Genomic DNA, 26,890 nt, shown 5'->3' with positions numbered 1-26,890 from the left:
GAGTACTGGGGTTGTGCTGTTTTCACCTTCAAACATTTGTTTTTCTTGGTAGCGCCCCAAGGGGCATAGTTCAAGGCAGCTCAGGCGGAGCTTTATATGTACCCTGATTGGAACCTGCTGCCTACCTCATGAGAGGTAGGGGACGAACTATTTGTCACTAGGGCCGGATTCTTTATAAATATATGTTGAATCTAGGTTCTGGACTCTTATTCCTTGTCCATTCAGGTTATAAGAGAGAGATGCCCTGGATTCATGTTTAGGGAACCAGATTGTAAAGTTAGTTCTATATTTTGTCACAAATTGAATTTGTTTTCTTATCTCCAGATGTCAGCTTTGAAATCTGCAAACAAGGAGTTGAAAGGAATGATGAAAACTGTGAAGATTCAAGACATTGATGTATGTAATCATTTGATATCTTTTTTCATACTTACCATCCACGCTTTACTGCCTTGAGAATTTCTGGTGCTGAACAGTTGATTTTTCTGATTGTAGAACTTGCAAGATGAGATGATGGACCTAATGGATGTGAGTTCTGAAATTCAAGAGAGCCTGGGTAGAAGCTATAATGTGCCAGATGACATTGATGAGGACGACCTTATGGGTGGTCAGTTTTTTTTTTTTTTAATTATCTAATGGCTTAAATATTGAGGGAGATTTTTTTTTATGATTCTTTTCAGACATAAAATGTTTCTGATTTTAATTTGCCCAATGACTATTTGATGTTGGAAGTTCTAATTCCTGGAAATAGTGTTGAAAACTTTATTATTAATTAACGTGGGCTGGACAGGGTTGTAAGTGTTATGCTAATTCATGTAGGATGAATAGGCCTTGTTCTATCTTTTATATTAAAAAAAAAAATAGGCCTTGTTAATCTAATCTGCTAATTCTTAAGTAATGATCTGATCTGACCAACATTATTAATATACTCATGTCCTATTCCAACGATTTTTCTTTTGGGCAGAACTTGATGCTTTGGAAGCAGACATGGGAACTGAAGCTGAAGGGGTGCCCTCTTATCTCCAACCTGATACAGAATCCGATTTGGATTCAGAACTCAACTTGCCTTCAGCACCCACAGGACAAGCAGCTGTTCCAGCTGGCAGATCCAATGCCCAGGTAAATTCCATTGATTTTTTGCAGAAACAATTGATGCAGGATATTTGAGTTTTTTGTTGAATTAAAGAAAATTGCGAGGAAGGAACCCTTGAATTTCATGAGAAAGTTCTGCTAATTAACCCTCCTTTTGGATCCTCCACAAATATCCAACTTCTTGATTTCTGACTACAAAAGAGTTGTTTAGCACTGTTGCTTAGTTGTTTGATAACTCCACTTAAATGTTATTCTGGTGAATCACTTATCAAAACTGACTACAAAAAAGTAAAATAGTAGTAGTCCATTTTTTTTGACATGCTACAAAAAGTTATTTTCTTTTAACGATGAAAAATCTCACATTTCTCACTCTCTCTCTCTCTCTCTCGCCTGCTGACTGCCTTACTGGCCATACACTCACCGCATTCATCAATCTCTGCCCCTTTTGGGCCAATGCCCACTGTCAGCACTGCCTACAAACACCACATTTAACTTTTTTATTACATTCTTTTTTATTGCACTTTAAGTAGAGCCAATAATCAAACATTTTGTACCAACGTCTGCATGTCTCATTTACTAATTCATCTGCAAACCATGATGCTGACAGGCTGAGGACGAACTGGGTTTACCTACTGTGCCTCGGGCATCTCTTCGTGGTTAGGAGTTGCTACTTTCTGTTGTGCATTGACTTATAATTTGAGGGGAAGCTGGATATGAAGCAATTTCTTGTAAACATTGTGCAGAACTGAACTTTGATTGATATAGTGTTTTACGTTTTGTTGTTGGTTATTTCCCATTGATTGGATTTTCATAATAAGCATTACTTTTTTTTTCTTTTTTTTTTGTGGGGGGGGGGGGGGGTGGGTGGGGTGTGAAGGATACTTTGAGGAGAATAAAGAAGGGGTTACATACTTGGCCTAAAAAAAGAAAAGAAAACTTGAAGGGTTTACGTATCTAATAGTGTACTTAAACTCTCTCCCCAGTATGAGTTAAGTATCGATTGTATAATTATATGCAGCAAACCAGAATAGCCATGGCATATCATGACCTTACTAAATACTAAATCAAGGAGGTGAATAATTAGATGCAAACCAGAAGAGCCGTGGCATATAATGATCTTACTAATTAGAGGAAGAGGAACATCCAAGATTTAGTAAGACTCAAGAAGATTGTGTATAATTATATGCAAACCAGAAATGGAGTATTATTTTACAAGGTCAGTGCAAGACTCTAAGTGAGGGTTTGGATGGTGCTTAAAGTTGCGTTGCGTTTTTTTTTTTTTTTTTTTTTTTTTGGCTGCATTGTTTGACTTTGAGAGACAAAAAGTACTGTGCATGAACAGTGTATTGTTTACGTACTATTTATATACTGTTTACGTATTAAAAAAATATTAAAAATAGGTTTCACGATATTATTCATATATTTATAAAATTATTTTGCTTAAGTGATTTTAGCAACAATCAATTTTCAGCAACAATAAGTTGTATCTAAATAGACCAAAATTTTGCCCCGATCGTCAATGACATGGATACTGATCTCCTTTGGGACCTGGTCTCAAAAGGATCAAAATGTTAGGATGGTATATTTGGAAGAAAGTCTTTTTAAGGTTGCTAATAAAATTGGTAACGCTGACTTCACAAATTAGGCAAGGCCTAGGTAGTCCCAACTGCACATCTGAATGTGATGGGCAAGCAAGGCTGAGGACGTAGGAGATTCAGATGATTCACCGAACAACAGTTCTAACTAGTAAAATAGCAGTAGTTGATCGCATCTAGAAGAGAAAATGATGGATTTCGAGAGGACCCTTTAAGAAGATCTTGTAACCCTATAATACAATATGGAGATTGAATAAATGTTGCCTTAGATGGAAAACACTATGCATCTTGCATCATAAAAGGTGTGAAAAATGGCTGAATACTTTGCTCCGGCAATCTCTTACCATCAATCTTAAGAGGGCTTTTGCAATTCACACCTTGATTTTAAAATTTTGTAATCAACATCCTAATTTGAGCATAATTTGCGACATCTAACAACCATTCAAATTAGTGAGGTACATTGTAAATATTATAGTTTAGGTAGGATTACATTGCAAATGTGCTTATAGTTGGGCGTACACATTTCTCATGCCCTCAGTTATTGATAGATGATTGTCCACTAAACTACTAAATTTTACACTAATGTAAACGTTGAGGTGGACATTAATTGCGACATCCACCAACCGTTCAAATTAATGAGGTACATTGTAAATATAATAGTTTAGGATATAAATTGCAAATGTGTTCATAGCTGCCTGCACATTTCTCATGCCCTCATAGTTATTGATAGATGATTGCCTACTAATCTATTAAAAAATGTACACTAATTTAAACGTTGAGGTGGACATTAATTGCAAACTAATGTTGTACATGGTTTTGGGTTTGATAATTTTAAATTGGTGTCTTTTGTTTTTTTGGAACAATTTACAGAAAAAGATGCATACTATGATTCTATTTCGCTTACACTCTACGCTAAAAAAAGGGTTGAAGCACTTTTAGGACAAAGCATAAGGCACAATTATAATATATATTTTTTTTTAATTTTTTTTGTCCAATAGCTTCACTTTTATGTTCAAGTGCCTTTAGGACACAAAGCATAAGGCATTATTATTATTATAAAATTGTTGCCTAATTGCTTCACTTTTATAATGGTTAACTATAATTGAATTTAATTGATCAAGTTGAGAGAGAATATATCTCCCAACTTTTCTCTCTCTACCAAACTTGAGGGCCTTGTTAATTTCATCCAAAGTTGAAAACTTACGAGGATACCCAACCCCTCTTTGATCACCCTAGCATAAATTTATTTGCCATTAGAAGGTTTCAAAATTGTTTGAATATATCTCATGTATTAAATATATGAATCTTATTTTTTATGGATCCACAATTCACACATTATGAGAGAAATGATGCATATATAAGATATATAAGATATTTATTGGTTATGGTGAACAGGAGTTCATGAAATATATATGTGTGTGTGTGTGTTAACAGGCACCATAAGGTGCCCGTTAACACCAAACTTTGTGTCAGAATTTTTGTCTTTATGTTAGTAACTTTATAGGTTTTAGAGTCAATTTTATACAATTTCTCTCATTTATTGATTTTTTTATATTAAATGGGACCTACATTATTTTAACCTTAACAAGCACCGCATAGTGCCTGTGTGATGTTCACATTCATTTTTTACATTAGTAATCACATTCAATGAGAAACGATACAAGAAGCATAAATGCTTAAGAATTTGTAGAGTTCATGAACCTTTCTCCCACTATATTTTAAAAGAACACCAAGTATTTAATCCATTAAATAAAGGGTGAGACTTAGGCCCAATGCATTGGATCCGTTCAGATGGTAACACGTGTCCAAAAGTAGATACGTGTCATTATCTCAACAGATCTAGTGCAATTGGGCATTGGACCCAAACCTCACCCTAAAATAAATGAGTACAATTACTAGTGATGTTGACTTCATTCATGTACCCATCAATGTGTCATATAATTGAGAACAAATTATGTAGTAAGCACTGGCGACTCCCCATAGAGTTCAGGGTGGTCACATGACTACCATAGCTTGGAAAACATAATAATTATTATGTATAAATTTTAAAAATTTATGATTTTTTTATCCTTAAAAAAACTGTGACAACCCTAAATTTTTTTTAGCCCAAATATAATTAAATTTTAGACAAAATTTGGCAACAAATTTGGTTGTAGGCTACAACTCTATTCAATATTTTTTTTATTGGATGTAACTTTTGACAAATCTACCATTTAATTACATTTCCTTTTTATATCCTTCATACTTGCAAAGTTTTAAGAAGATCAAGATCAATACCTTTGTTATCAACCAAATGTTTAAATTTCGATTTTTTGTAATCTAAAATTATACATAAAAAAATAAATTTATGGATTGAATAGTAAATAACATCTAATTAACATGTGTTTTAAGAATATAGAGAACATGTAATTCAACGGTTAAATTTTCAATATATGTAATAATCTTAATTTGTTTAGTGAGACTTGTAGCCTTAAGCTACAACTAAATTTGTAGAGAAACATTGTCCTTAAACTTTGGCCCTCTTGACAATGTTCTAGGTCCTTACAAACAAAAAGAAAGTCCAAGAAAAATTTTATTTAACTAAAATTTTGAAAGAAACGTAATTTGTAACATTAATAATGAAACTATCATGTAATGATTTCAAAATAAGAAAATTTGTAAAAGGAAATTGTAAGGCTTTATGTGCATGTTTTTTTTTTTTTTTTTTTTGTCAATATATGAAGTTCTATTTTTACTAGATTTTGTATAATTTAAGTTTCTTAATAACCACCCTCAAAAAAACTTCTAGAGCCAAATGTTGAACTTCATGGCACAATGATGTCTAGAGCATTCAAGGAAGACACCTTTGTGATTCCAGTCATGAAAACCGGTATTATGCTTTCTCATAAAACGGAAACATAAAAAATGTCTCCGGCTCTTATGAGATTTTGGATTTCCTTGAATGGTCCAAGTCTAATGCATCCTTCAGTATGATTGGTATAGGTCCAAAAATAAACATAGAGAAAATTGTGTCACTTTCTCCTAAAATGATAAAAGTAGTTCCTAGAACAGCAAAGTACCATAGCCTACAGGATACCTAAAGACTACAGTTTATGAGTAAGACTGAAAGAAATGGCTATGAAGAACAAGCAGTAGCTTTGGCTGGATCTGCTTCAAACATAAAGAAGATGAAGCAAAAATCTAGGGTGCATCAACATCAAAATCCAGTATTATTATTTTTTTTTTTCGGGGGTTTCAACTAATGTTAAGTTTTCCCATATCTAACATCTGCCATGTAGCCTTTGATCTAGATGACTCGGCAGCAGTTTTGGACCCAAAATATGTGCTGACCTTGCTACTTTTGGACTTTGCAAAACCGGACTTGAGAGACTTGAGTTCCTTCTTCAGAGACTGATATTCACCTGTAACAAAAAAGGTGGGCATGATATTCAAATAAAAAAAAAAAAAAATAGAGATAATATTCATTACGAAAGATGGCAGCTCATGATTTTGTTTAATGAAGAAACATATTCATTGCTCAATGATAAAGTCAGTCACCTAAGCTTGGACCACTATCCGCTATTGGCATCTTTTGAAAGTTCTTGAAATTAAATTCAAGATTACAAGCACCAAAATAAATACTAAATGAATCCTGGCTGGTAATAGAATTTATAATTTCTCATGTGTAAGTGACACTAGGGAACCCTGAAAGATAGCAAAAGAACTGTAACAAAGCTGATAATAGTTTGAAACACAGTTTTTTTAATTATATTTCTTTCAAATATCAGAAATCAGAACATTTAAAATACTAACATGCTTAAGTTTGATGTTACTAACTGTGCCTATACTGTAATGCTGTCGACCAATGGTCTTAGACAGAAGGCCAGATAAGGTCCTACCAACTGTTACTCGGAGACAATCAAGGGCAAATCAAAGATGCTGTTTTTTTTTTTTTTTAAAGATCTCTTTACATATATAAAATATCATTTATTTTTAATCACAATTTTTAGAATATAAAATTATCACTATCTTTGTTAAGTCAACAAATTTCCTTGATGAAACTCCAGATGTCCAGTGCATGATCCATTTTTATTCCCTTTTCTGTTTTCTTTATAGATATGGAAATTTTTTAATCTTACAGAAATTTAATTTTTAACAAAGAAACAAACTCATTCAAAAGCAAATAAGGGCATAAACTTAGCATACAAAAGAAACAACAATAAAAGCAAAAAGCCTAAGATCAGAAGATAAGAAGATCTAAAAACTCAAAAAGAGGAGAAAAGCCAAAGCAATCTAAAGAATTAACAATTTCAACCCCACAAAAATGCTTACCAAAAGTCTGATTTCAACAAGCCAACATGTCATTAAGACCAGACCAACAGACTGTCTAATTCACTTCCAACTTAATGAGACTTGTTATAAATTCTTATCAAGTAAATGTTCATCATTCATGAACTAATTCATGTCTGTTACAACCTATTCCTCACTTAAAATAGATACTTCCAGATTTGCAGGAAGATTTACCACCACTTCACTAGTTTTTTTTTTTAATTAGTAATTACAGATGCATCTTTTGGTACTAAAATCCACGACCTTTCCCTTCACCTACTCTTTACAAGGGATGGAGGTGCCATTTGTTTCCACTTCACTAGTTTGGCACTCTACTTCAGTAAAGTTAACTTATCAGAGTATTAATTGATCAATTTAGTTATTATCCTAACAGATGAACAATGCAGCTAGACTATCATCTAATTAAACCAGAAAGCTAAAATGTATGCTATATAAGTTCTCTTTTAAATAATCAACGGTAATTGACTTTCTGAGTTACCCATGGAGTCAGCAGAAAGATGTATACTTACACTCCATGATTAATTTTTCTTGCTGCAGTCTGGCCACCTGCTGCTTTAAAGTGCAGTTTTCCAGGGACAGAGCAACACGTTGCTGAAGAAGAGAAGCAACTCTGACAGCCAACTCTGATTCGAAAGTCTACAGAATGAGATAAAACCTATTAATTAAGTTCCCAGTAGCTTCCATGAAGAGGGATTTCATTGAAAATGGATACAGAAATAGAAAATTATGCTAACATGATCCACAGGATACAAGGAAAGCATAAATAGCAACAAAAAAAAACAGAAAAGAAAAGAAAAGAGGAAGTAAATTGGTTGACATATTGCAGTACAATGATGCTGCAATTATTACAATGAGAAGACATGGGCCAAAGCATATAACATGCTGAATCATTGAATATTAATTAACAAGAGCATAATTATAACAAGCTGTGAAGAGGTGTACTTTTCGTAAATATTTAATTTCTACTTTGAGAACACACAAAATTGTGGAAACTTAAAGCTGGGGGGCAGAAATATTGTTATTCTTTTCTTTCAATTTTGACATAGAAAAAACAGCATATATACCCTTTGTAGCATAATTTACCTACGAAGTTTTAGATAATCTTGGTGACATATATCATTTATCGTTTGTATAATGAAAGAGCCCTTTGCATGCAGCCTCAACAATCATATTTCAATGAAGTAGCAATAGCTCCATAATATCTCATTTTGATTTCCTGAGAAATTACCTGCAAAACATCTACGGTACTTTCCAGTTCAGCAATATACTGGAGTTTACGAACTCTTGAACGCTGCCCAGAGTGCCTGCAAGAAGTCATCAAACCAGTTAAATTTTACAAATGGCACAGGTACATGATCAAATATGAATTACCCTGTATCAAACTGCTTAGCTGTTTGAATGTCAGAATTTTTGGATTTTAGCCATTATGTATATGGAAACTGTAAAGGAAATGTATGTGCATAGCAAGGGATACAAAATGATATGGCCAGTGATGGACTTCCATGGTCCTTTTCCAGATATAAACCCCATTCAATAGACATGTCATCCAAAAGTACATGCCAATGGAGGCAGAACAGTGACACTCTTCAGACTCATACTAGGCTCCATTTATTTCAGCATAAAATATTTTCATGTTTTCAATAGAAAACATTTTCTTTTTCTTTTTCTTTTTTTGTAGGTAAATACTCACACTTGAGGGGATGTGTGAGTACTGAAATTGATTTTTTTTTTGTTGGTTGAGAGTGAAACTTTGAAAATAATTTCCTAGTTTTCAGTAACACTGAAAATCTCTATGTTAAAACCAACCAAAAAAAAAAAAAAAAATCCACAAAAAGTCAATAGGTAGGAATTGTTGTGGTGGGAAAAGAGAAAGTGGGAGTGGAAGCGGAAGGAAGGTAGTAGTGATGGCGGTATGGGAATAGGGGGTGGAGTTGGTGGTGACAGTTCAGAGGAGGGGGTTGGGGGGGTGGGGTGGGGGTGGGATGAGGTGGAGATGGTGCAAGGAATGGGGGGAGAAGGGATGAGCCAGGTGATGGTGGTGGAAGTTTGGAATGGTGGCAGAGAGGTGGTAGTGAGAACGCAAATGATGGGAGAGGAAGGTGATTGTGGCAATGTGGAGGAGAGAGGGCAATGGTGGTTGTAATGGTGGGATGGATGTACTAACAGCGGCGGCACTAAGGAATGTGGGAGAGGGGAGGGATGTAGGGTGGGTCATAAGCTTGTTATGGAAAATAGTTTATGCTTTGTGAGCACAAACCATTCCCGCCATTTTGAAGTAATCTTCCAGTAATCAGAAAAGTATTTTTCTATTGCCTAACAATTTTCAGTTGCACCAAACATCTTTGGAAAATAATTTACACAAAAACAAATGGATCCTAAGTAGGAATGTTTTGTCTTTGAATCCATGTTCCAAATTCTTGGATACTCCACACATATGCCCATAGAAATTTCTTCGAGGAAAAGTACAAAACTGATCCTGACTGGGAAATTTAGGGCAAACATGCTTGTAATTGTCATTAGATTACTGACAGAATTTATTAATTACAGAGTTGAATTTCCCCTCATTTTTCCTCAGTTATTTATGACAATTCTTGATCATCCATCCTAGAGAACACTTCAATGTCTAATGACAAATCTTTGCATATCTAATTTTGAGAGCCTTCAACAAATTTTGAAAATACAAAGCTTCCTAACTGACATAAATAGAAAATGTTGTGCTGCTGATAATTATATTTCCAAGAATTAATTACAGTTAGCAATTAACTAACTGCTTTCTGAGTGCTTCTTTTGACCTGCAGTCGTCCCCTCTCTTTGACAACCAAGAGAATGGTGCTCCTTTACTCTGACAAGCTTGCTCACCAGAGGTGCTTAAACTAGATTGAAGACAAACACCATTAGAGGTGTAAGTTAAAAAAAAAAAAAAAAAAAAAAAAAAATACAAACTGACAGATGCGAAGATAGATTTTTTTTTTTTTTTTTCTTCTTTTGATAAGTAAGTAGAATAGATTTATTGAAAATAAAAACACTCCAAGTTCATGATGATGAACACAAAGAGTCCAAAAAATTACAAAGAAAAGCTAAGGGAGTTACTTGACAGATGCATGGATAGATACATAAATGTTCATTGTTCATTGCAAGACACCCCCACTCTCCCCCCACCAACCCCCCCCCCCCCCCCCCCCCCCAAAACGAAAAAAAGGAAAAGTAGAAGAATAACTACATGACTCATGTACAGCATAAGTCCGTTTGGGAACAGCTTAGTTAGCTTAAACTAAAAGCTTTTTGCTAAAAGTGTAAAAAAAAAAAGTTAAAAACTAGTTAAATAGTACAATAGGACCCACGAATAGTACTAAAAAGTTCAATAGGACAGATGAATAGTACCAAAAATAAGCTAAAAACTCAAATAAGCTTAACTTTTCATTATATCCCAAACAAACTCTAAATCTGATGTAAATTTTAATCAAAACAATAGTACACTTCTTTCTAACCTATGCATGCCATCTTCCCCTAACTTGAGATAATTTTGACAAAATGAATTGGGCAAAGCCAGCGGATATTTTGATGTCTTTTCTCCCTTGCAAGTTTGAAACTCTATTACTTATTTAAATTGCTGACATCTAAACGTTTCTAATAAAAGATTCTGAGACATTTGATATCAACATGAAATTACATGAATGAGAATCATATTAATAAGTTCTCAAAAATTTTGTATTATTTACCTGCAATTTCTACTTCAAAATTGGAAAGAGAAAATGTGCAAATAGATTAGCTGTTGTTGTATGCATTTCAAGAGCAACACATAAGCACTTGAATTTTAAAAAGCCGATGCATGTAAGACATTGGTAATAATCACAACTACCAGAAGTCTAGAATCACTATAACGATATGCAAATACAATAAAAACTTCAACTAATGGAATTACATCCCTGACCATAACATAATAGTCTACCCAAACATAGCAAAGCGCTCATTCATCATATGTTACAGAAATACATGCTTATACCAAGCTTGTGATAGGAAATGAATTAAACACATTAACAAGTCAGTTCAGATTCTAACCGTTTTACAGCCTTGTTCTCTATGTTGAGCTCACCAACTGAATGACAATCATCTCCTTTTGAATGAGAGTGAGTAATAGCAGAATTGCAAAGACTCCCATCTATGTAAGGCAGAGGGTCCTGAGAAACATATTCTGACAATGCTGAAACTATTGCATTCTCTGTAAAGGTTACATTGCTTTTTTGACGAGGAGAATTGGGACCATAAGTACAAGCTGACTCCAACCCACTACAAGTCTCACTAACATCTATGCTTGCATCATCTTTATGTGGAGTCAAACTTGGAAACTCGTCTTCAAGAGCATCCAAAAGGGCAACAGAGTCGCTAACTGATCGACGATGGGACATTCCTTTGGAATTTGAGACTGCGTCACCTAACAAGTCATCAAGCCATGCTGGCTGCTCATCTAGGATGGAACTTTGGGAGGATGACTTCTGGTGCCAGGGATATGATTCATTGATGTGCAGGGGGTGAGAGACAGTGTCATGAATTGGGCCAGCAATGGGTTTCTTTTGAATTGGGCAACGCGGAGGAAGGTGAGCTTGCCTTGACATTGTGAACTTAATTTACAGGGTGTCCATCAGCTTCCCATAATTTAACACAATTAAGCTTCTTTCTGTCCCTTCTTATTACCAAAAAAGAAGACAAAATTTCCTCCCTTAATAAGTTTAATGCCATATTTCTGCCATCAATCTAACCCAACTTATGGAAATGAACTTTACAAGAGGAAAAAAATTATAAACTTGAAAAGGACACAACCAACATTTAACTGAACAAAAAAGCATATTCCTTGTATAATAAAACTTAGAAATTAAAATTACAAAGAGCAAAAAATTTCGAACATTCTTTGCATAATTACATATTGGGCACTTATAAGCCCCACAAAAGAAGTTGTTCTCTAAAACCTTCCATAACTATAAATACCCAATTGAATTTTCCCCTCTCCCTCTTCCCCTTTTTCTAGTCTTTACCATTAGAAACATGTTTAGGATTTTCTTTCTTTGTTTCTTTCTTTAATTCATTTGCAATTGGTTTTCATTTGCACTACAATCAAAACCCTCATATAAACTCAAAACTATGTATTCTCTTCCATTCATTCACTTTCTCAGCAATCAAATGGAATATTAAGAAATACTTCACAAATCTGTCCAAGTTTAAGAGTCCAGATGTCCAATTAACAACTTATGATACCATAGCACAATGGTCAGAAGCTACATTCATCATCTAACATGAAAATTAGGAATCAAAATATATCAACCTTGAAAGAAAATAAATAGTTAATTCAATACAACAGTTACACTATACAGTGTCAATCAAACTCTACCGGGACTAAATGGAAGTGAAAAAAAGAAAAGAATACCAATATAACCACAAAAGATCCAAAATTTAATGAAAAAAAATAAAGAAAAAAAATTTACATGTATATTGTTATTTAGTATTTACAGTATAAAGTTCCAACAAAGTAGCTCCAAATGAAAAACCCAGAACCAAAATGAAAACTTTAAAGGAAAAAAAAGAAGTTACAAATTTTCAAATCCAGTGTCTTGGGCAGGAATTGTTTTTCCGAGAAACTTGGCTTACCTTTTTTTTTTTTTTTTTTCCTCTTTAAGTTCTTCAGTAACAAAGAGAGAGAAACAAACACAGAGATAGTTAGCGAGTGAAAGATAGGAAACGTGCACACGCTAATCCTTAGGTAGCCTGGCTCTGTGCGTGTCTTGCTCTCTCTCTCTCTCTCTCTCTCTCTTTTTCTCACTCTCTCACTCTCACTGTCAGAGTGTTGTTTATGGTGTCACTATTGTGAGTGTACGGATAGTATGATAATGGGGTTTTAGGCCTTGTCAGCGTTCAGTCTGTGTAAAAACAAAATTAACAATATAAATATAAAATAAGGTATATGATCTTTTCTCCTACTATTATATGGTTTTTTAATATTTATTTAAACTCTTCCCTCGCCCTTGTGTTTGTTTATATATATATATATATATATATATTCGAGAGAGTTTTAACTTATAGTTTTCGTTCCTGATAAATGATGATAATTCTTTATCATTAGATTAAGACATAAATCGATTTTTAGTGTAGACAAGAATTAAACTTAGATCTCTTATTCAACCATAAAAAACTTTATAATTTATCAAAATATTAGATTAGATAAATTACATAATTGAGTTATTTTAAAAGTACACAATATTTTTATAATAAATTTTAAATGACAGGTTGTTATTAGTTGTTACAAATGGCAAAAAAAGTAATATAAATTGTGAATTTAAATTATAACTAATAATAATTTACTACCTATAATTGTTGTGAAAATATTATGAAAATATTGTGAATATATCACTTCTCATAATGAATTTCACACATATATTCACAACCATCTAATAATATAATTTTGCTTATTTATATCATTATCATAGAGCATTATCATACTTATATGGCTAAAATGCAAAACTTATCCTCTAAATCTCACCAGAATTCATTTCAGTATTCTAATTTTACTTTCATTCGTTTCAGTCATTTAAGTTTCAAATTTATTCAATCAAACTCTCTTTGTCAACTTTCATTATGTAGGGTTAGGATTTGTAGTTCAAGCCCAAAATAATAAATTTGTAAAGCGTGAGTGATAGAGATAGGTTGATTATGGAATTAACAACAATTGGTTACAACCTCGAAGTATAAACCAGCAGAAAAATACACGCAAAGACTAAATGAACTGAAGTCCGAAGAGGTTTATGATAAATTGAGTAGTGATTACAGTTTTTAGGGCTACAATGAAGTCTCTCTTTCTTTTTTCTCTCGACCTCCTTTTTCCCTTTTTCCTTCCATCAGAAGCCATTCTTCTTTATATAGTATCATTCCCCATCATCCTCATCGTTTACTTGTTCTTCATCTGGGTACCTACTTGAGTGTATGTCATGTCATGTATCTTCTTTAACTTTTTGTGAGTGGCGGTAGTTGAGGTTACACTGTTCAGGGGTCTTCTCTACATAAATGCGACCAGAAAAGTTGCTGCAGTGCATTTAATACGGTGATGGTAGCTTTTCCTTTTAGATATTTCTCCATTCTTCTTATCTCCAAGCGTGTCTAAAGTTTATCCAGACTGATGAAGTCATTAGTAAGCTCATTCGAACCCCCCAGATATTTATATGACCAAAAATCTTTATATCCGAGAAGAATGATCTCTTCGAAATGACGGTACTCTCTTCGGATGGATCTTCTTCACTCCTAAGTAACTTTCTTTCATGCAAAGTACTCCTCAACAATTTTAGTCTATTCGGACATATAGTAACCTTCACCTTGGGCTCTAAGCCCACTACGTAAGGTTGGTCTTTTCCCCCCACAATAGCCCCTCAAAATTTTAATTTTTCCCTCACATCCGAGGAGAAAAAAATAAAATTTTGGTTTGCTACAAAATAAAAATAAAAAATGCAAAAATATCTTAGTTCACACGTGTAGGAGCATAGATTTGTGCGCTTCATAATTGCTGCTGCCGTTTCAAGGTTTCCAAAGTGCTATTAATTACTCCAGGCAGGGTTTTGTCTTTGCCATCTAACGGTGAACTAATGATCCAACGAACGTTGTTTTTCCTCGGAATTTGGGTGGGATAACTCCTTCCCCTTCGCTTGTCTCTATATAAAGCCTTAGAGGAGGTTTTTCCTTCTTTACTTTACATATTTTCAGACTTTCCAGCGAACAGAGGCATTCCAATCAACCAAACTCCACAATCATCAAATCCAGAATCTACAAGCATCTCCACGAGTTCAAAGATCATTTTCCGATCCTGTTCGTGTAAGTTCTCATATATTCATCTTTAACCTTCTCCTCAGACACCCTTTTTGACCTTCGAGTAGTCGCCCCCTAGTCACTGCGTTTAGAGTCCTTCCTTTCTCGTTCGTCTAAGATGGGTAGATACTAGTATTTGGTGGATAGTCCCGCTCAGATGGAGAAGTTTAGGGCCACATACTGCATACCTGAAGATGTGGGTTTGAGATATAGCCCCCCAGAAAAAGTCCTGACAGATCGGAAAGTGGGTGAAGTGATAATCCCCATCATCGCCTTCCTAGAAGGAGGAATGACCATTCCTATGGGTCTCATAATCACTAACTACCTTCAAAACCATAGGCTTAGCCCCGAGTAATATGCGCCCAATGTCTTTAGGGTTTTAGGAGCCATCGATGATTTGAACTGCCATCTAGGCTTGGGCCTCACCTGGCGGGACGTGGTACATATATACGAGTGCCACAGTCAGAAAGGAGTAGGATATTATTTGAAATCCCGATCCAACGCTGTTAGGCTTGTCTACTGCCTTCCCAAGTCTAACAAAGGGATAAAAGACAATTATCTGATCGTCTCGGGCGCCTGGCATGACGGTCTTCACTGCCCAACCCAATCAGGAGAGCTAGGTGGGGGCATCTTAGATTTAGGCTTGCTAACAGTAGATTTATGATTGACATTTTTTGCAACTTCGTCTTCTCAGTCTTGCTGTTTTCAAGTTTATGACTAAATTTTGCTGTGATGCTGACAGATAAAAACCACGTCTCTCCTCGGCTGAGTCTTACCAACACTGCCGCGCTCAACTACTTGTTACGATCAGTGATTTTTGTGAGTGAAGACGAGCAACTCCAGTCGGTTCCCCTCATTCTCAGTTACACGCCCAAACCGTCCGATTTTCAGCCGGTCGGAAACGCGATAAGACAAGGAGACTATCGCATCAACCGAATCGACGTTGGTCAGAAGAATTTCTTGGCTCCATTTGATCTTCCTTCGGTGCCACATCCAAACCCGCAGGGTATACCTCTGTTTGTCCAGCCGGTTCAGCAAGTCCCCTTTGAACCAGTGGTTGTAGGTGAAAGGGTTGGCTCCTCGACCTCTTCACTAGAGGAGTAAATAGACAAATTTAAATTCGAAGGGGAAGCTTTAGGAGGGGTTCAAGTGATACCATCCTCGGCCTCCGAGAAGGAAATTGACAGGCATTCCAGTGTCCATCCTCCCATTTTGATAACTGCTCTTCCGGATGACTCTTCAGAAGAAGAAAACATGTCAGACTTAAAGGCTCTGATGAGGAACAGAGGCAAGAAGGCCAAGCCAAAAGGAACTAGTACTTCCCAACTTATGGTGAGTCTACCTCCACCACCACCTCAAGTTCCTAATCTCGGCTTAAAGCCCTTGCCGGACTTGAAGAAGAAGAGGCCCCTCGAAACTGAGGAGAAGGAGGTGGTGCCACCAAAGGCAACCAAGCAGCAAAAAGTGGCGAAAGACCACCAGAGCAAAAGGGCTTCATCTATTGATAGCTAAGATGACCCTCATGTTGCTGATGTACGCCGAGGGCCACGCACATGGTCTCCTAAGTTGGAGTTGGACGGTGCTCCTATTCCTTGGGATACTTCCCTTAGAAACTATAATGGGGGGAGAGCAGGAGTCGTTGCTGACGCTTTGGAGCAACCATTGCTCCTTCCCCGGGACATGGATTCATATAGGCGCTTCAGCCAATATGAACCATTCATGTCCCTGAAAAGGGATTTGGCCATGGTAAGTGAGTTAATCCAGCTCTTTAGTTTGGAATGTTAATTTTTCGTTTGTTTTGTACTAACTCTTTCACTTTATTATGCAGATTACCCAGCAAGTCTTTGTGGCCGAAGAGTGGAATAAAAAGACATATATCGAAGCCCAAGCAGAGGCCCACTCTCGGTCCAAGGCAGAGAAATCTTTGGGCAGCTTAAAGGAAGAGTATTTTCAACTCTCTGAGCAGTTCAAAGAGGTGACTAATGAAAAGAATAGTCTTAATGCGGGCCTACAGAATACTGAGAAGTAGGCCGAAACCCAACGCAAGCTACTGAATGAGACTGAAACCAATTTGGAAATTGAGAAAACGCCTGTGAAGGAACTTCGAGCCGAACTTCAAAAGGCCAGGGAAACTGCCAAGCTGGCTTAGAAGAGTGCTCAGCTGGCTAAGGAGGCAGTCGAGGTTGAAAGAAAGGCCGCATATAAGCTGGGGGTGGAGGAGACTGAAAAAGGCCTTATTGAGCAATTTGCCTCAGTCAGCCAAGACTACTATGATATAACATGGGGAAAGACACTGGACGCTGCTAGGGTCCCTGCCGACTCAAACCTGAGACTACCTGGGAGCATATATTATGACCCTGATATCCGAGAGCTCCTAGGGTCTGATCCCCCTCCTCCAACACAACTCAAAGAGGCTTCAGAGCAATCCTTGGTCAGCCAAGTTCTTCCAACCACCTTTGAGGCCGCTAAGGAGTCTGGTCAGCCTGGTGATCAGAGTAAGCCAGTTGAAGTACCCAAGGATAAGGGCGAGGGCTTGGAAAAAAAGAAAACCTCCACAGAGCCTAAGGACCAAGCCCCAGAAGCTGCTGCTGCTCGGACAAGCCAAGCTGCCGACCCTTTGGTCCCTCAAAAGAAGACTTAGATACTTAAGTTTTTTTTTTTTTTTTTGGCACTTGTATTCATTTTTATTTTATGTAAGGGATTGCAGCCTATTTTCTTTTGATCAATGAAACAGTTTTCCTTTTACTTCTGGTGTCTTCGTTGCGTATCTTATGACTTACTTTTGCTACAAATAATTGTATTTTGTAATTATGGTAATGTAGGTAAACATAACCACCATATTATGCTGACAATGTACATAACCAAAATTGGTATTGAAAAGAGCAGTTTGTATAAGAATTACTACTAAGTAATGAATGCAACGAGTGTTATAAAAGCTTCACAGGTCTTTTCGAACATGCACAAAGAAGGTTATCATAAGTTAGATTTAATTTAAATACATTCGAGAATTTCAGGCAAGACTCATTCCAAAGTTAAACTTCAATAACAATAACTGTACAGAGGTGTTGACTAACCCATACTATTTGATCCAAGGATTGCAGGCATTCGAAGGAGTGTTAAATAACCCAAATCATCTAGTCCGAGGACTACAGGCATGATTGGATTTAAGTTTAAACACTTAGAGAACCGTTAAAGAGTGTTAACTAATCTAAATCATCTGGTCCGAGGACTACAGGCATGATTGGATTTAAGTTTAAACACTTAGAGAACCGCCAAGGAGTGTTAACTAACCCAACTCATCTGGTTCGAGGACTACAGGCATGATTGAATTTAAGTTTAAACACTTAGAGAACCGTTAAGGAGTGTTAACTAACCTAAATCATCTGATCCGAGAACTACAGGCATGATTGGATTTAAGTTTAAACACTTAGAGAACCATTAAGGAGTGTTAATTAACCTAAATCATCTGGTCCGAGGACTACAGGCATGACTGGATTTAAGTTTAAATACTTAGAGAACCGTTAAAGAGTGTTAACTAACCCAAATCATCTGATCCGAGGACTACAGGCATGATTGAATTTAAGTTTAAACACTTAGAGAACTGTTAAGGAGTGTTAACTAACCCAAATCATCTAGTCCGAGGACTACAGGCATGATTGGATTTAAGTTTAAACACTTAGAGAACCATTAAGGAGTGTTAACTAACCCAAATCATCTGGTCCGAGTACTACAGGCATGATTGGATTTAAGTTTAAACACTTAGAGAACCGTTAAGGAGTGTTAACTAACCCAAATCATCTAGTCCGAGGACTACAGGCATGATTGGATTTAAGTTTAAATACTTAAAGAACCATTAAGGATACGAATTGTCATGGTAATTGAAGAGAAGATTCGATTAATAATAGTACCTTTTGAGGTTATTTACATTCCAAGGGCGCGGTATCACATGACTATTTAGGTTTTCTAGGAAATATGCCCCAATGCGAGCCCCTAAAGTGATACGATATGGCCCTTCCTAATTGGGTCCTAGTTTCCCCCAAGCTGGATTTTTTGCAGTGCCCAAAACTTTCCTGAGTAAATCACCAGGTTCTAGAGGCCTTAACTTCACGTTGGTATCATAGCCTTGCCTGAGCTTTTGTTGGTAATGTGCTAATCGAACCATTGCATTTTCTCTCATTTCCTCAATCAAATCCAAACTCCTTTCTAGTAGCTCATTGTTGCCAGTCTGACTGAACGAGCTGGTTTTCAGATTTGGAAATCCAGTCTCTAGAGGGATGACTGTTTTAGCCCATAAGTCATCGAGAAGGGGGTCTCTCCAGTAGATCTGCGAGGCGTAGTTCTGTAAGCCCAAAGTACGTGTGGCAATTCTTTCACCCACTTGCCCTTCCCATTGTCTAATCTCTTCTTTAATCCATTAACTATGACTTTGTTAACTGCTTCTGCTTGTCCATTCCTCTGGGGATAGGTAGGGGTGGAGTATCTGTTTGTGTTTCCCAGTTCGCTACAATAATTCTGGAATGTTTCGCTGTCGAACTGTAGGCCATTTTCTGAGATGAGAGTATGAGGAACTCTGAAACGAGTAATAATATTCTTCCATACAAATTTCTGCACATCTACATCTCAGATGTTGGCTAGAGGTTCAGCTTCAACCCATTTGGTGAAATAGTTTGTGTCAACCAGGAGGTACTTCTTATTTCCTGCGGCTCTTGGGAATGGACCCACTATATCTAAGCCCCATTGAGCAAATGGCCATGGACTAAATAATGGGTTGAGGACTCCACCTGGTTGGTGTATGTTCGGCGCAAATCGTTGACATTGATCGCACTTCTTAACATATTCATGAGCTTCTTTTTGCATGTTTGGCTACTAATAACCTTGAGTAACGGTTTGGTGAAATAAAGACCTACCTCAAGTGTGGCTTCTACAGATTCCTTCATGTAATTCCTTTAGTAGCAACTCAGCTGCTTCAGGATGCATGCATAACAGGTACGGCCCTGAATATGAGCGTTTGTATAATTTCTGGTCCTCGAATAGCCAGAATCTGGTTTCCTTCCTTCGAATTTTGTTAGCTTCCCCCTTTTCTTCAGGCAGAATATCTTCTTTCAAGAATTTGACTATAGGATCCATCCAGCAAAACCCGGTTCTGATTTGGTGAACTTGGATTACATCTCTTCTTGCCTCAGTAGGTCCATGCAAGTCCTCGACGAGGATAACTCTCGATAAATTTTGCGTCGAAGAGGTAGTGAGTGTGGCCAGAGAATCAGCATGTGCGTTACCACTTCTGGGGATGTGCAGCAAACTGAAAAATTCGAATTTCGACTGCAGACGTTTGACTCGGTTCAGGTATCCCTGCATTCTCTCATCCTTCACCTCAAGCTCACCTTGTACTTGACCCACGACTAACCTTGAGTCTGAGAACAACTCCACTGCTTTTCCTCCCATTCTTTGGACCATAGACATTCCCATCAATAGGGCTTCGTACTCCGCCTCATTATTTGTTGCCAAGAAATCTAGTTTTAATGATTTTTCAATGATGATTCTCTCGGGGGATATCAGCACTAGCCCCACTCCACAACCTTTCTGGTTTGCTGCGCCGTCCATATACACTTCCCAGTGGGAAGGGCCTTGTTGAGAAATCATACCAACCGATTTTTCATCCATGTCCTTCTCTGCCGTTACTTCTTCTAAACTAGGTTCCGTGAACTCGGCCACCAGATTTGCAAGGATGTGCCCCTTGACTGAAGTGCGAGGCATGTATTTGATATCGAAAGCCCCTAGGATAGTGCCCCACTTGGCTATTCTTCCTATGTAGTCAGCACTTCGAAGTATGGATTTAAGCGGAAGTTGTGTAAACACGACGACCGTATGTGCTTGGAAGTAGTGAGGCAATTTTTGTGTTCCGAGTACTACTACCAAGATAGCTTTCTCCAGTGGCAAGTATCTAATCTCGGCTTCATGTAAAGATTTACTCACATAGTAAATTGGCTTTTGCACGCCTTGATCCACTCGTATCAGTACTAGACTTACGGCATAGGGAACCACAACAATATAGGCAAACAGGACTTCATCCGGTTCAGGACTAGCCATAATTGGTGGCAGAGCCAAATAGTCTTTGAGTTGTTGAAAGGCTGAAGCACATTCTTCAATCCATTCAAACCCTTTCCACTTGTTGATCAGTGAGAAGAAAGGTTTACACCTATCTGCTGACCGAGAGATGAATCGGTTCAAGGCAGCTGTCATTCCTGTTAATTTCTAAACCTCTTTCAGATTTCGAGGAGATTGTAGATTTTGAATAGCCTTTATCTGATCGGGGTTAACCTTAATTCCCTTGTGTGTCACCATGTAACCCAAGAATTTGCCTGACCCTACACCAAATGAGCATTTGGAAGCGTTAAGACGTAGCTTGTGCCTTCTTAAGATTTCAAAAGTGTTGTCAAGGTCTTTCACATGCTCGGACACAACTTTGCTTTTCACCACCATGTCATCTATATAAACCTCAATACTTTTGCCTAACTGTGACTTAAACATCCTTATCATCATTCGTTGGTAAGTAGAGCCTGCATTTTTCAGACTGAATGACATCACTTTATAATGGTAATTACCAATAGGGGTAACAAAAGCGGTCTTCTTCTAGTAATTACCAATGGTGGTAGCCTTGGAAAGCATCCAAGAAACTCATCCGAGGATAGCCGACAGTGGCATCTACTAGCTGATCAATTTTCGGCATAGAGAAAGGGTCCTTAGGACAAGCCTTATTTAAATCGGTGAAATCTACACAGACTCGTCATTTCCCGCTCTTCTTCTTCACCACCACAGTATTTGCTAACCACTCGGGGTAAAAAACTTCTTTAATAGCTCCAGTCTATTTGAGCTTCATTACCTTTTCTTTGACTGCGTCTGCATGTTCCTTAGATGGGCGCCGAGGAGGCTGCTTCTTGGGGACAATCAGTGGGTTGACCTCAGATGGTGACAAATGAATTCCGGATCCACTCCTGGGGCTTTGTAAGCATTGCAGGCAAATACGTCGAGATTTCTCTTAAGGAACTTAATTAGCTCTTCTTTTTCTAGTAGAGGCATCTGAGATCCGACTTGAAAGAACCTTTCAGGATTGTCCCCAATTAGAAATTTTACTAAATTCTCACATCTAACGCCTTCATCTAGATCTTCGACGGGCGATACTCGACTTTTTAACTGTTATAAATCTCTCTCGGCCCTAGCCGACGACTCGATTTCGGGCTTGTGCTGGATGACAGCCACCAAGCATTGTCTAGCCGAGGATTGATCTCCACGGATTTCACAAACTCGCCTTTCAGATGGATATTTAACTTTCTGATGCAAAGTAAAGGAAACAGCCCCTAGCAAATGTAGCCAAGGTCTGGCTACAATTGTCGTATAAGGGGAATACATATCTACAACAATGAAGTCCACCTCCACTACTTCCGAGCCAGTCTATACAGGTAACCATATCTGGCCCTTCGGGGTGACGATTCTTTCCTCGAAGCTAACAAGGGGAGAACTGTATGGTGTTAAGTCATCAGGTGTTAGGTTCAGCCTCCTGTAGAGGTCAGGGTACATTATCTCCACTGCGCTACCCTGGTCCACCATTACCCTCTTCACATCGTATCCTCCAATTTTGAGGGTAACTACCAGAGCGTCATCATGAGGTTGGATGGTTTCAATCTTGTCTTCGTCCGAAAAGCCTAAAACCGGTTGGATATCCGGTCTAGCTCTCTTTGGATCTTGGCCAAAGTCCCCTACCGGTAACCGAGCTACTGACATAACCTTGGATGGCCAGGACCCTGTTCTCCCCGGTGCTGCGAAGATGACGTTGATAGTTCCTAATGAAGGTTTCAAAGAATCATTCCTCTCGGGTTCAGAATTCATCTGACCTCCTCGGCCACTGGAGTGATGCAAGAGGTGCCTCAATTTACCTTTGCGAACCAGTTGGTCCAAATGATCCCACAAACTTCTGCACTCTTTTGTGGTATGCCCATGATCTTGGTGGTATTGGCAATAAAGATTGTGATTACGTCTTTCAGGGTTCCTAACCATCTTGTTTGGCCACTTGAAGAAGGGTTCATTTTTAACTTTTTTCAAAACCTGATGCACTGGTTCTTTGAATACAGTGTTAACTGCTTGAAGATTTGTTGACCATGACTGCCCAACGAAATCTCTCCGTGGTTTGTTTTTATTGTAACGGTCCGACTTGAAATCCCTCCTCTCCTGGAGGATAACCTTGTCCTTACCCTTCCCTTGTTGTTGATTTTCTTCAACTCTTTTGTATTTTTCAATACGGTCCATAAGCTGGCGCATGTTAGTAATGGGTTTACCAGACAAGGATGTCCTTAAACCATGGTCAGTAGGGGGGCCAAGCTTGAACGTGTCGAGGGCCATTGCATCAAAGTTGCCCTCTATATCATTAAACATCTCCCAGTACCTGTCCGAATACGTCTTCAGGGTCTCACCCTCCTGCATGCTCAAGGATAGCAGAAAAGACAAAGGCCTGGCCACTCTTCGACATGTGACAAAACGTGAACCAAATGCTTGAGTGAGCTCTTTGAAGGAATTGATGGAATCTGCTTTTAGGTTATCGAACCACCTCATTGCAATTGGTCCAAGACTAGAGGGGAAGACCTTACACATCAGAGCTTCATCCCTAGAGTAGACAGCCATCCTTTGATTAAAGTGGCTCACATGCTCCACAGGGTCTGTTTTGCCATTATAAATGGTGAAAGTTGGCTAGTTAAAACGCCGAGGAAGTCTCGCTCCTTCGATCCTGTACGTGAAGGGTGACCTAGAGATTTGATTCAAGCCTTTGCTCATAGTGTCGTTCCCTACTCCTTCTCGTGATGGGCTTCGAGGTTGCCTTTTGTGACGATGCTCCTCTTTGTAGGAAAAGGATTCGCTGATTGGTGTCCGAGATTTATGCTCATAAGTGACATCTTGCTCGTCACCCCAATCCTTATCAAAATGTGAAGAAATATGTTTTCTCTTTGCATGGCGCAATTCCCTCTTTAGCCTCTCAATTTCCAGTTGCATATTGTTCTTCTCTGTATGAAACATGTGACTTCCTCCATGCGGTTGACTTCGCTCAGGGTGCGTAGTATGCACGCTGCCTTCATGATTTTGTCTCTGCTCCAAATTGAGAAAATGGTCTATGTGTTAGGACGCCCCAAACTCTGCTGGTTGTTGCCCTGGTTCAGCCATTATCAATTGTTGCTTCCACTTCTGCTCAAGCTCTTCCCACAGACGGTGCCAATTGTAGGGTTAGGATTTGTGGTTCAAGTTCAAAACAATAAATTTGTAGAGCGTGGGTGATAGAGCTAGGTTGATTATGGAATTAACAACAATTGGTTACAACCTCCAAGTATAAACCAGTAGAAAAATACACGCAAAGACTAAATGAACTGAAGTCTGAAGAGGTTTATGATAAATTGAGTAATGATTACAGTTCTTAGGGCTACAATGAAGTCTCTCTTTCTGTTTTCTCTCGACCTCCTTTTTCCTTTTTTCCTTTCATTAGAAGCCTTTCTTCTTTATATAGTATCCTTCCTCATCATCCCCATCGTCCACTTGTTCTTCATTTGGGTACCTACTTGAGTGTATGTCATGTCATGTATCTTCTTTAGCTTTTTATGAGTGGCGGTAGCTGAGGTTACATTGTTCAGGGGTCTTCTCCACATAAATGCGGCCAGAAAAGTTACTGCAGTGCATTTAATACGGTGGTGGCAGCTTTTCCTTTTAGATATTTCTCCATTCTTCTTATCTCCAAGCGTGTCTAAAGCTTATCCAGACTGATGAAGTCATTAGTAAGCTCATTCGAACCCCCCAGATATTTATATGACCAAAAATCTTTATATCCGAGAAGAATGATCTCTTCGGAACGATGGTACTCTCTTCAGACGGATCTTCTTTACTCCCAAGTACCTTTCTTTCATGCGAAGTACTCCTCAACAATTTTAGCCTCTTCAGACATATAGTAACCTTCACCTTAAGCTCTAGGCCCACTACGTAAGGTTGGGCTTTTCCCCCCACACATTAAATTTTTTTAAAAAAATTATTCTAAAAAATATTTTTCAATCATTAATTGGATTTTTTTTAATTAAAAAAATTAAAAAATAGGACAATTTAACTACAACATTTAACAAAAATTAATGAAGAGACTTTAATTGAATAAACTTAGAACTTAGAGGACTAGAATGAACAAAACCAAAGTTAGATCTCTTAATAAATTCTAGTGAAACATAGAGTGTGGGTTTTTCATTTTAGCCTACTTGTATTGTGCTCATTCATGCATTTTATAATTGGCTTGAGAATAATGTTGAATAATTAATTTTGTGCTTAAAATAAATTTTAATACATTAGTATGTCTCTAGTAGGAGAATGTAATTAATTCTAGCAAAATTTGTCAAAAAAGGCACAAGTGAATTTGTGTAAAGAATAAGACTAATGGACTACATTTTTACATGTGCCATAATGAAGTTTAAGAAGGTTAGTCTTTGAGCCCCATTATATCAAGGGATCAAAAGAAATTCACACTAAATCTAAGTCAAACTCGGATTAGGATTCCAACCTTCTCAAGCTTTATTATTTTTGGCATAAGTTTCAACTTTGATATTATATTGTGATCATTCAAATTAGGCCAGAAAGATAACTCAAAGAGATAAAACTTTGTAATTTATGAAAAGTCCAAATTATGACGTAAATGAGCCAAAACAGGCCAATTAAGTGGAACTTGAAAACCAAGGATTTTTTTTTCCAGACAATAACTCTACTAATAAGAGGATTTCTAAGACTACTTAAATTATAAAGGCTTTTTAGGTCAAAATTCAAGGATAGCTGCCTTAGAACGAAATTAGGGTTTTACTTAGAGTTTCTTTTCAATTTTTAGCGTATTTCTTGGGTGTAATGGCTTGCTAGAAGCCTTGTTAAGGCATGGGTTGAAACCCAACCTTCTTTTGGTATATTCTTAATAATACTTTGATGATTTTAATGCTTAAATTCTTGTTATTATTTATTTATTATTGATTTTCCTATCTAGAAAAGTTTTTAATTATGTATAATTCTTTAATTTAACGTAAACATTGAGCTCATAAAATGTTTAGGTTCCCTATGAATTCATTCACTAGTTTTATCTTGCCTAAAATCAATTAAATTCATAGAATTACCTTTAGAAAGTTAATTATTGTGTTCTTACTATTAAATCATCCAACTAAGATCGTCCTTAATATGAGTTTAGTTAAGTTATAAAATAAAATTTGATAGAACTAACAATAGATATGTTGTGTATGGATCCCTAAATTTTAGTGTTTTAAAATTCATTTTTTTCCTCAATTTTATTTTTCTTTACCAACCAACATAAATATATCTTCTTCTCAAAAAAAAAAAAAAAAAAAATTATATCTCTTCAAATAAATTTTATTAATTGTTTTAATTTTACTTTATCTTTTGGATTGCTAATCAACTCCATTTTCCAGTGGATTTCACATCTTAGCCTCACTAAATAATTATTTTGTGATAATCTTGCATTTAGGAGCATTATTGAAATTCTATCATGTGACTAGTCTAGAATCACTCAAGACAAATGTCAATTGTATATTAATAGGCAAAGCTAAGAGAAAATCTAATTGGAATTCAATTAAAGTTTAATTTTGCGCCATGTGTCCCATCTAATCTAAGTTTTAAATTTTTGTGCCAAGTAAATTAATTTAGTGTAAAAATTGGATTTCAATTAGAGTTTAATCTTGCGCCACATGTCCCACCTAATCTAAGTTTTTTAATTTTTGTGTCAAATGAGTTAATTTAGTGTAGAAAACGAGGAGTCCAATATAAATAAATCATAAAAAAACCTAATCATATAACTAAAAACAATTTAAATTTATAAGTAATTTATGTAATATACCATGACTATATACGGTCCATTATAAACTAGGTTATATATATATATATATATTAAACCATAGTTTAGAGAAAGTTCAACTAGAATCAAAATTGGGTTTTGATTTTGTTAGCTTTCCATACAAATTAAATTGTTT

General features: G+C 36.9%; 4 protein-coding genes across 6 annotated transcripts; 1 reads left to right on the top strand and 3 right to left on the bottom strand.

The window, feature by feature from the left end:
* Positions 1-324: 324 nt before the first annotated feature.
* Positions 325-1,878, top strand: LOC112017933 (vacuolar protein sorting-associated protein 60.1; the record flags this gene model as incomplete). The annotated part of the gene is given in 4 exon segments (XM_065773649.1): positions 325-396; positions 493-604; positions 962-1,116; positions 1,697-1,878. Coding segments are annotated over 4 exon segments (393 nt in total), but the record flags the coding sequence as incomplete, so codon positions are not given.
* A 3,797-nt stretch (positions 1,879-5,675) lies between these two features.
* LOC112017939 (basic leucine zipper 34) lies at positions 5,676-12,900 on the bottom strand. 3 transcript variants are annotated; one of them, XM_024050394.2, is made up of 5 exons: positions 11,073-12,900; positions 9,782-9,886; positions 8,242-8,317; positions 7,523-7,649; positions 5,676-6,085 (listed from the first exon to the last, which is right to left on the bottom strand). In XM_024050394.2, the coding sequence occupies exons 1-5, from the start codon at positions 11,624-11,626 to the stop codon at positions 5,919-5,921; spliced, it is 1,029 nt and encodes a 342-aa protein (XP_023906162.1). In that variant the 5' UTR covers positions 11,627-12,900; the 3' UTR covers positions 5,676-5,918. The 3 variants fall into 3 exon arrangements, with proteins under 3 accessions (XP_023906162.1, XP_065629720.1, XP_023906163.1); XM_065773648.1 differs by having other exon boundaries at positions 9,806-9,886; XM_024050395.2 differs by lacking the exon at positions 9,782-9,886 and having other exon boundaries at positions 11,073-12,899.
* Positions 12,901-19,763: 6,863 nt separating this feature from the next.
* LOC136067587 (uncharacterized) lies at positions 19,764-21,095 on the bottom strand. Its single transcript, XM_065773681.1, has one exon. The coding sequence runs from the start codon at positions 21,093-21,095 to the stop codon at positions 19,764-19,766; it is 1,332 nt and encodes a 443-aa protein (XP_065629753.1).
* Positions 21,096-22,304: 1,209 nt separating this feature from the next.
* On the bottom strand, positions 22,305-23,528 carry LOC136067586 (uncharacterized). The gene has a single exon (XM_065773680.1). It carries the CDS (start codon positions 23,526-23,528, stop codon positions 22,305-22,307), a length of 1,224 nt encoding a protein of 407 aa, XP_065629752.1.
* Positions 23,529-26,890: the final 3,362 nt, after the last annotated feature.

This window comes from Quercus suber, unplaced genomic scaffold (genome assembly GCF_002906115.3).
Source record: "Quercus suber isolate HL8 unplaced genomic scaffold, Cork oak 2.0 scaffold_78, whole genome shotgun sequence".
Taxonomy (NCBI): Eukaryota; Viridiplantae; Streptophyta; class Magnoliopsida; order Fagales; family Fagaceae; genus Quercus; species Quercus suber.
The sequence above is the reverse complement of the archived record's forward strand: the minus strand, read 5'-3'. Positions and strand labels throughout refer to the sequence as shown.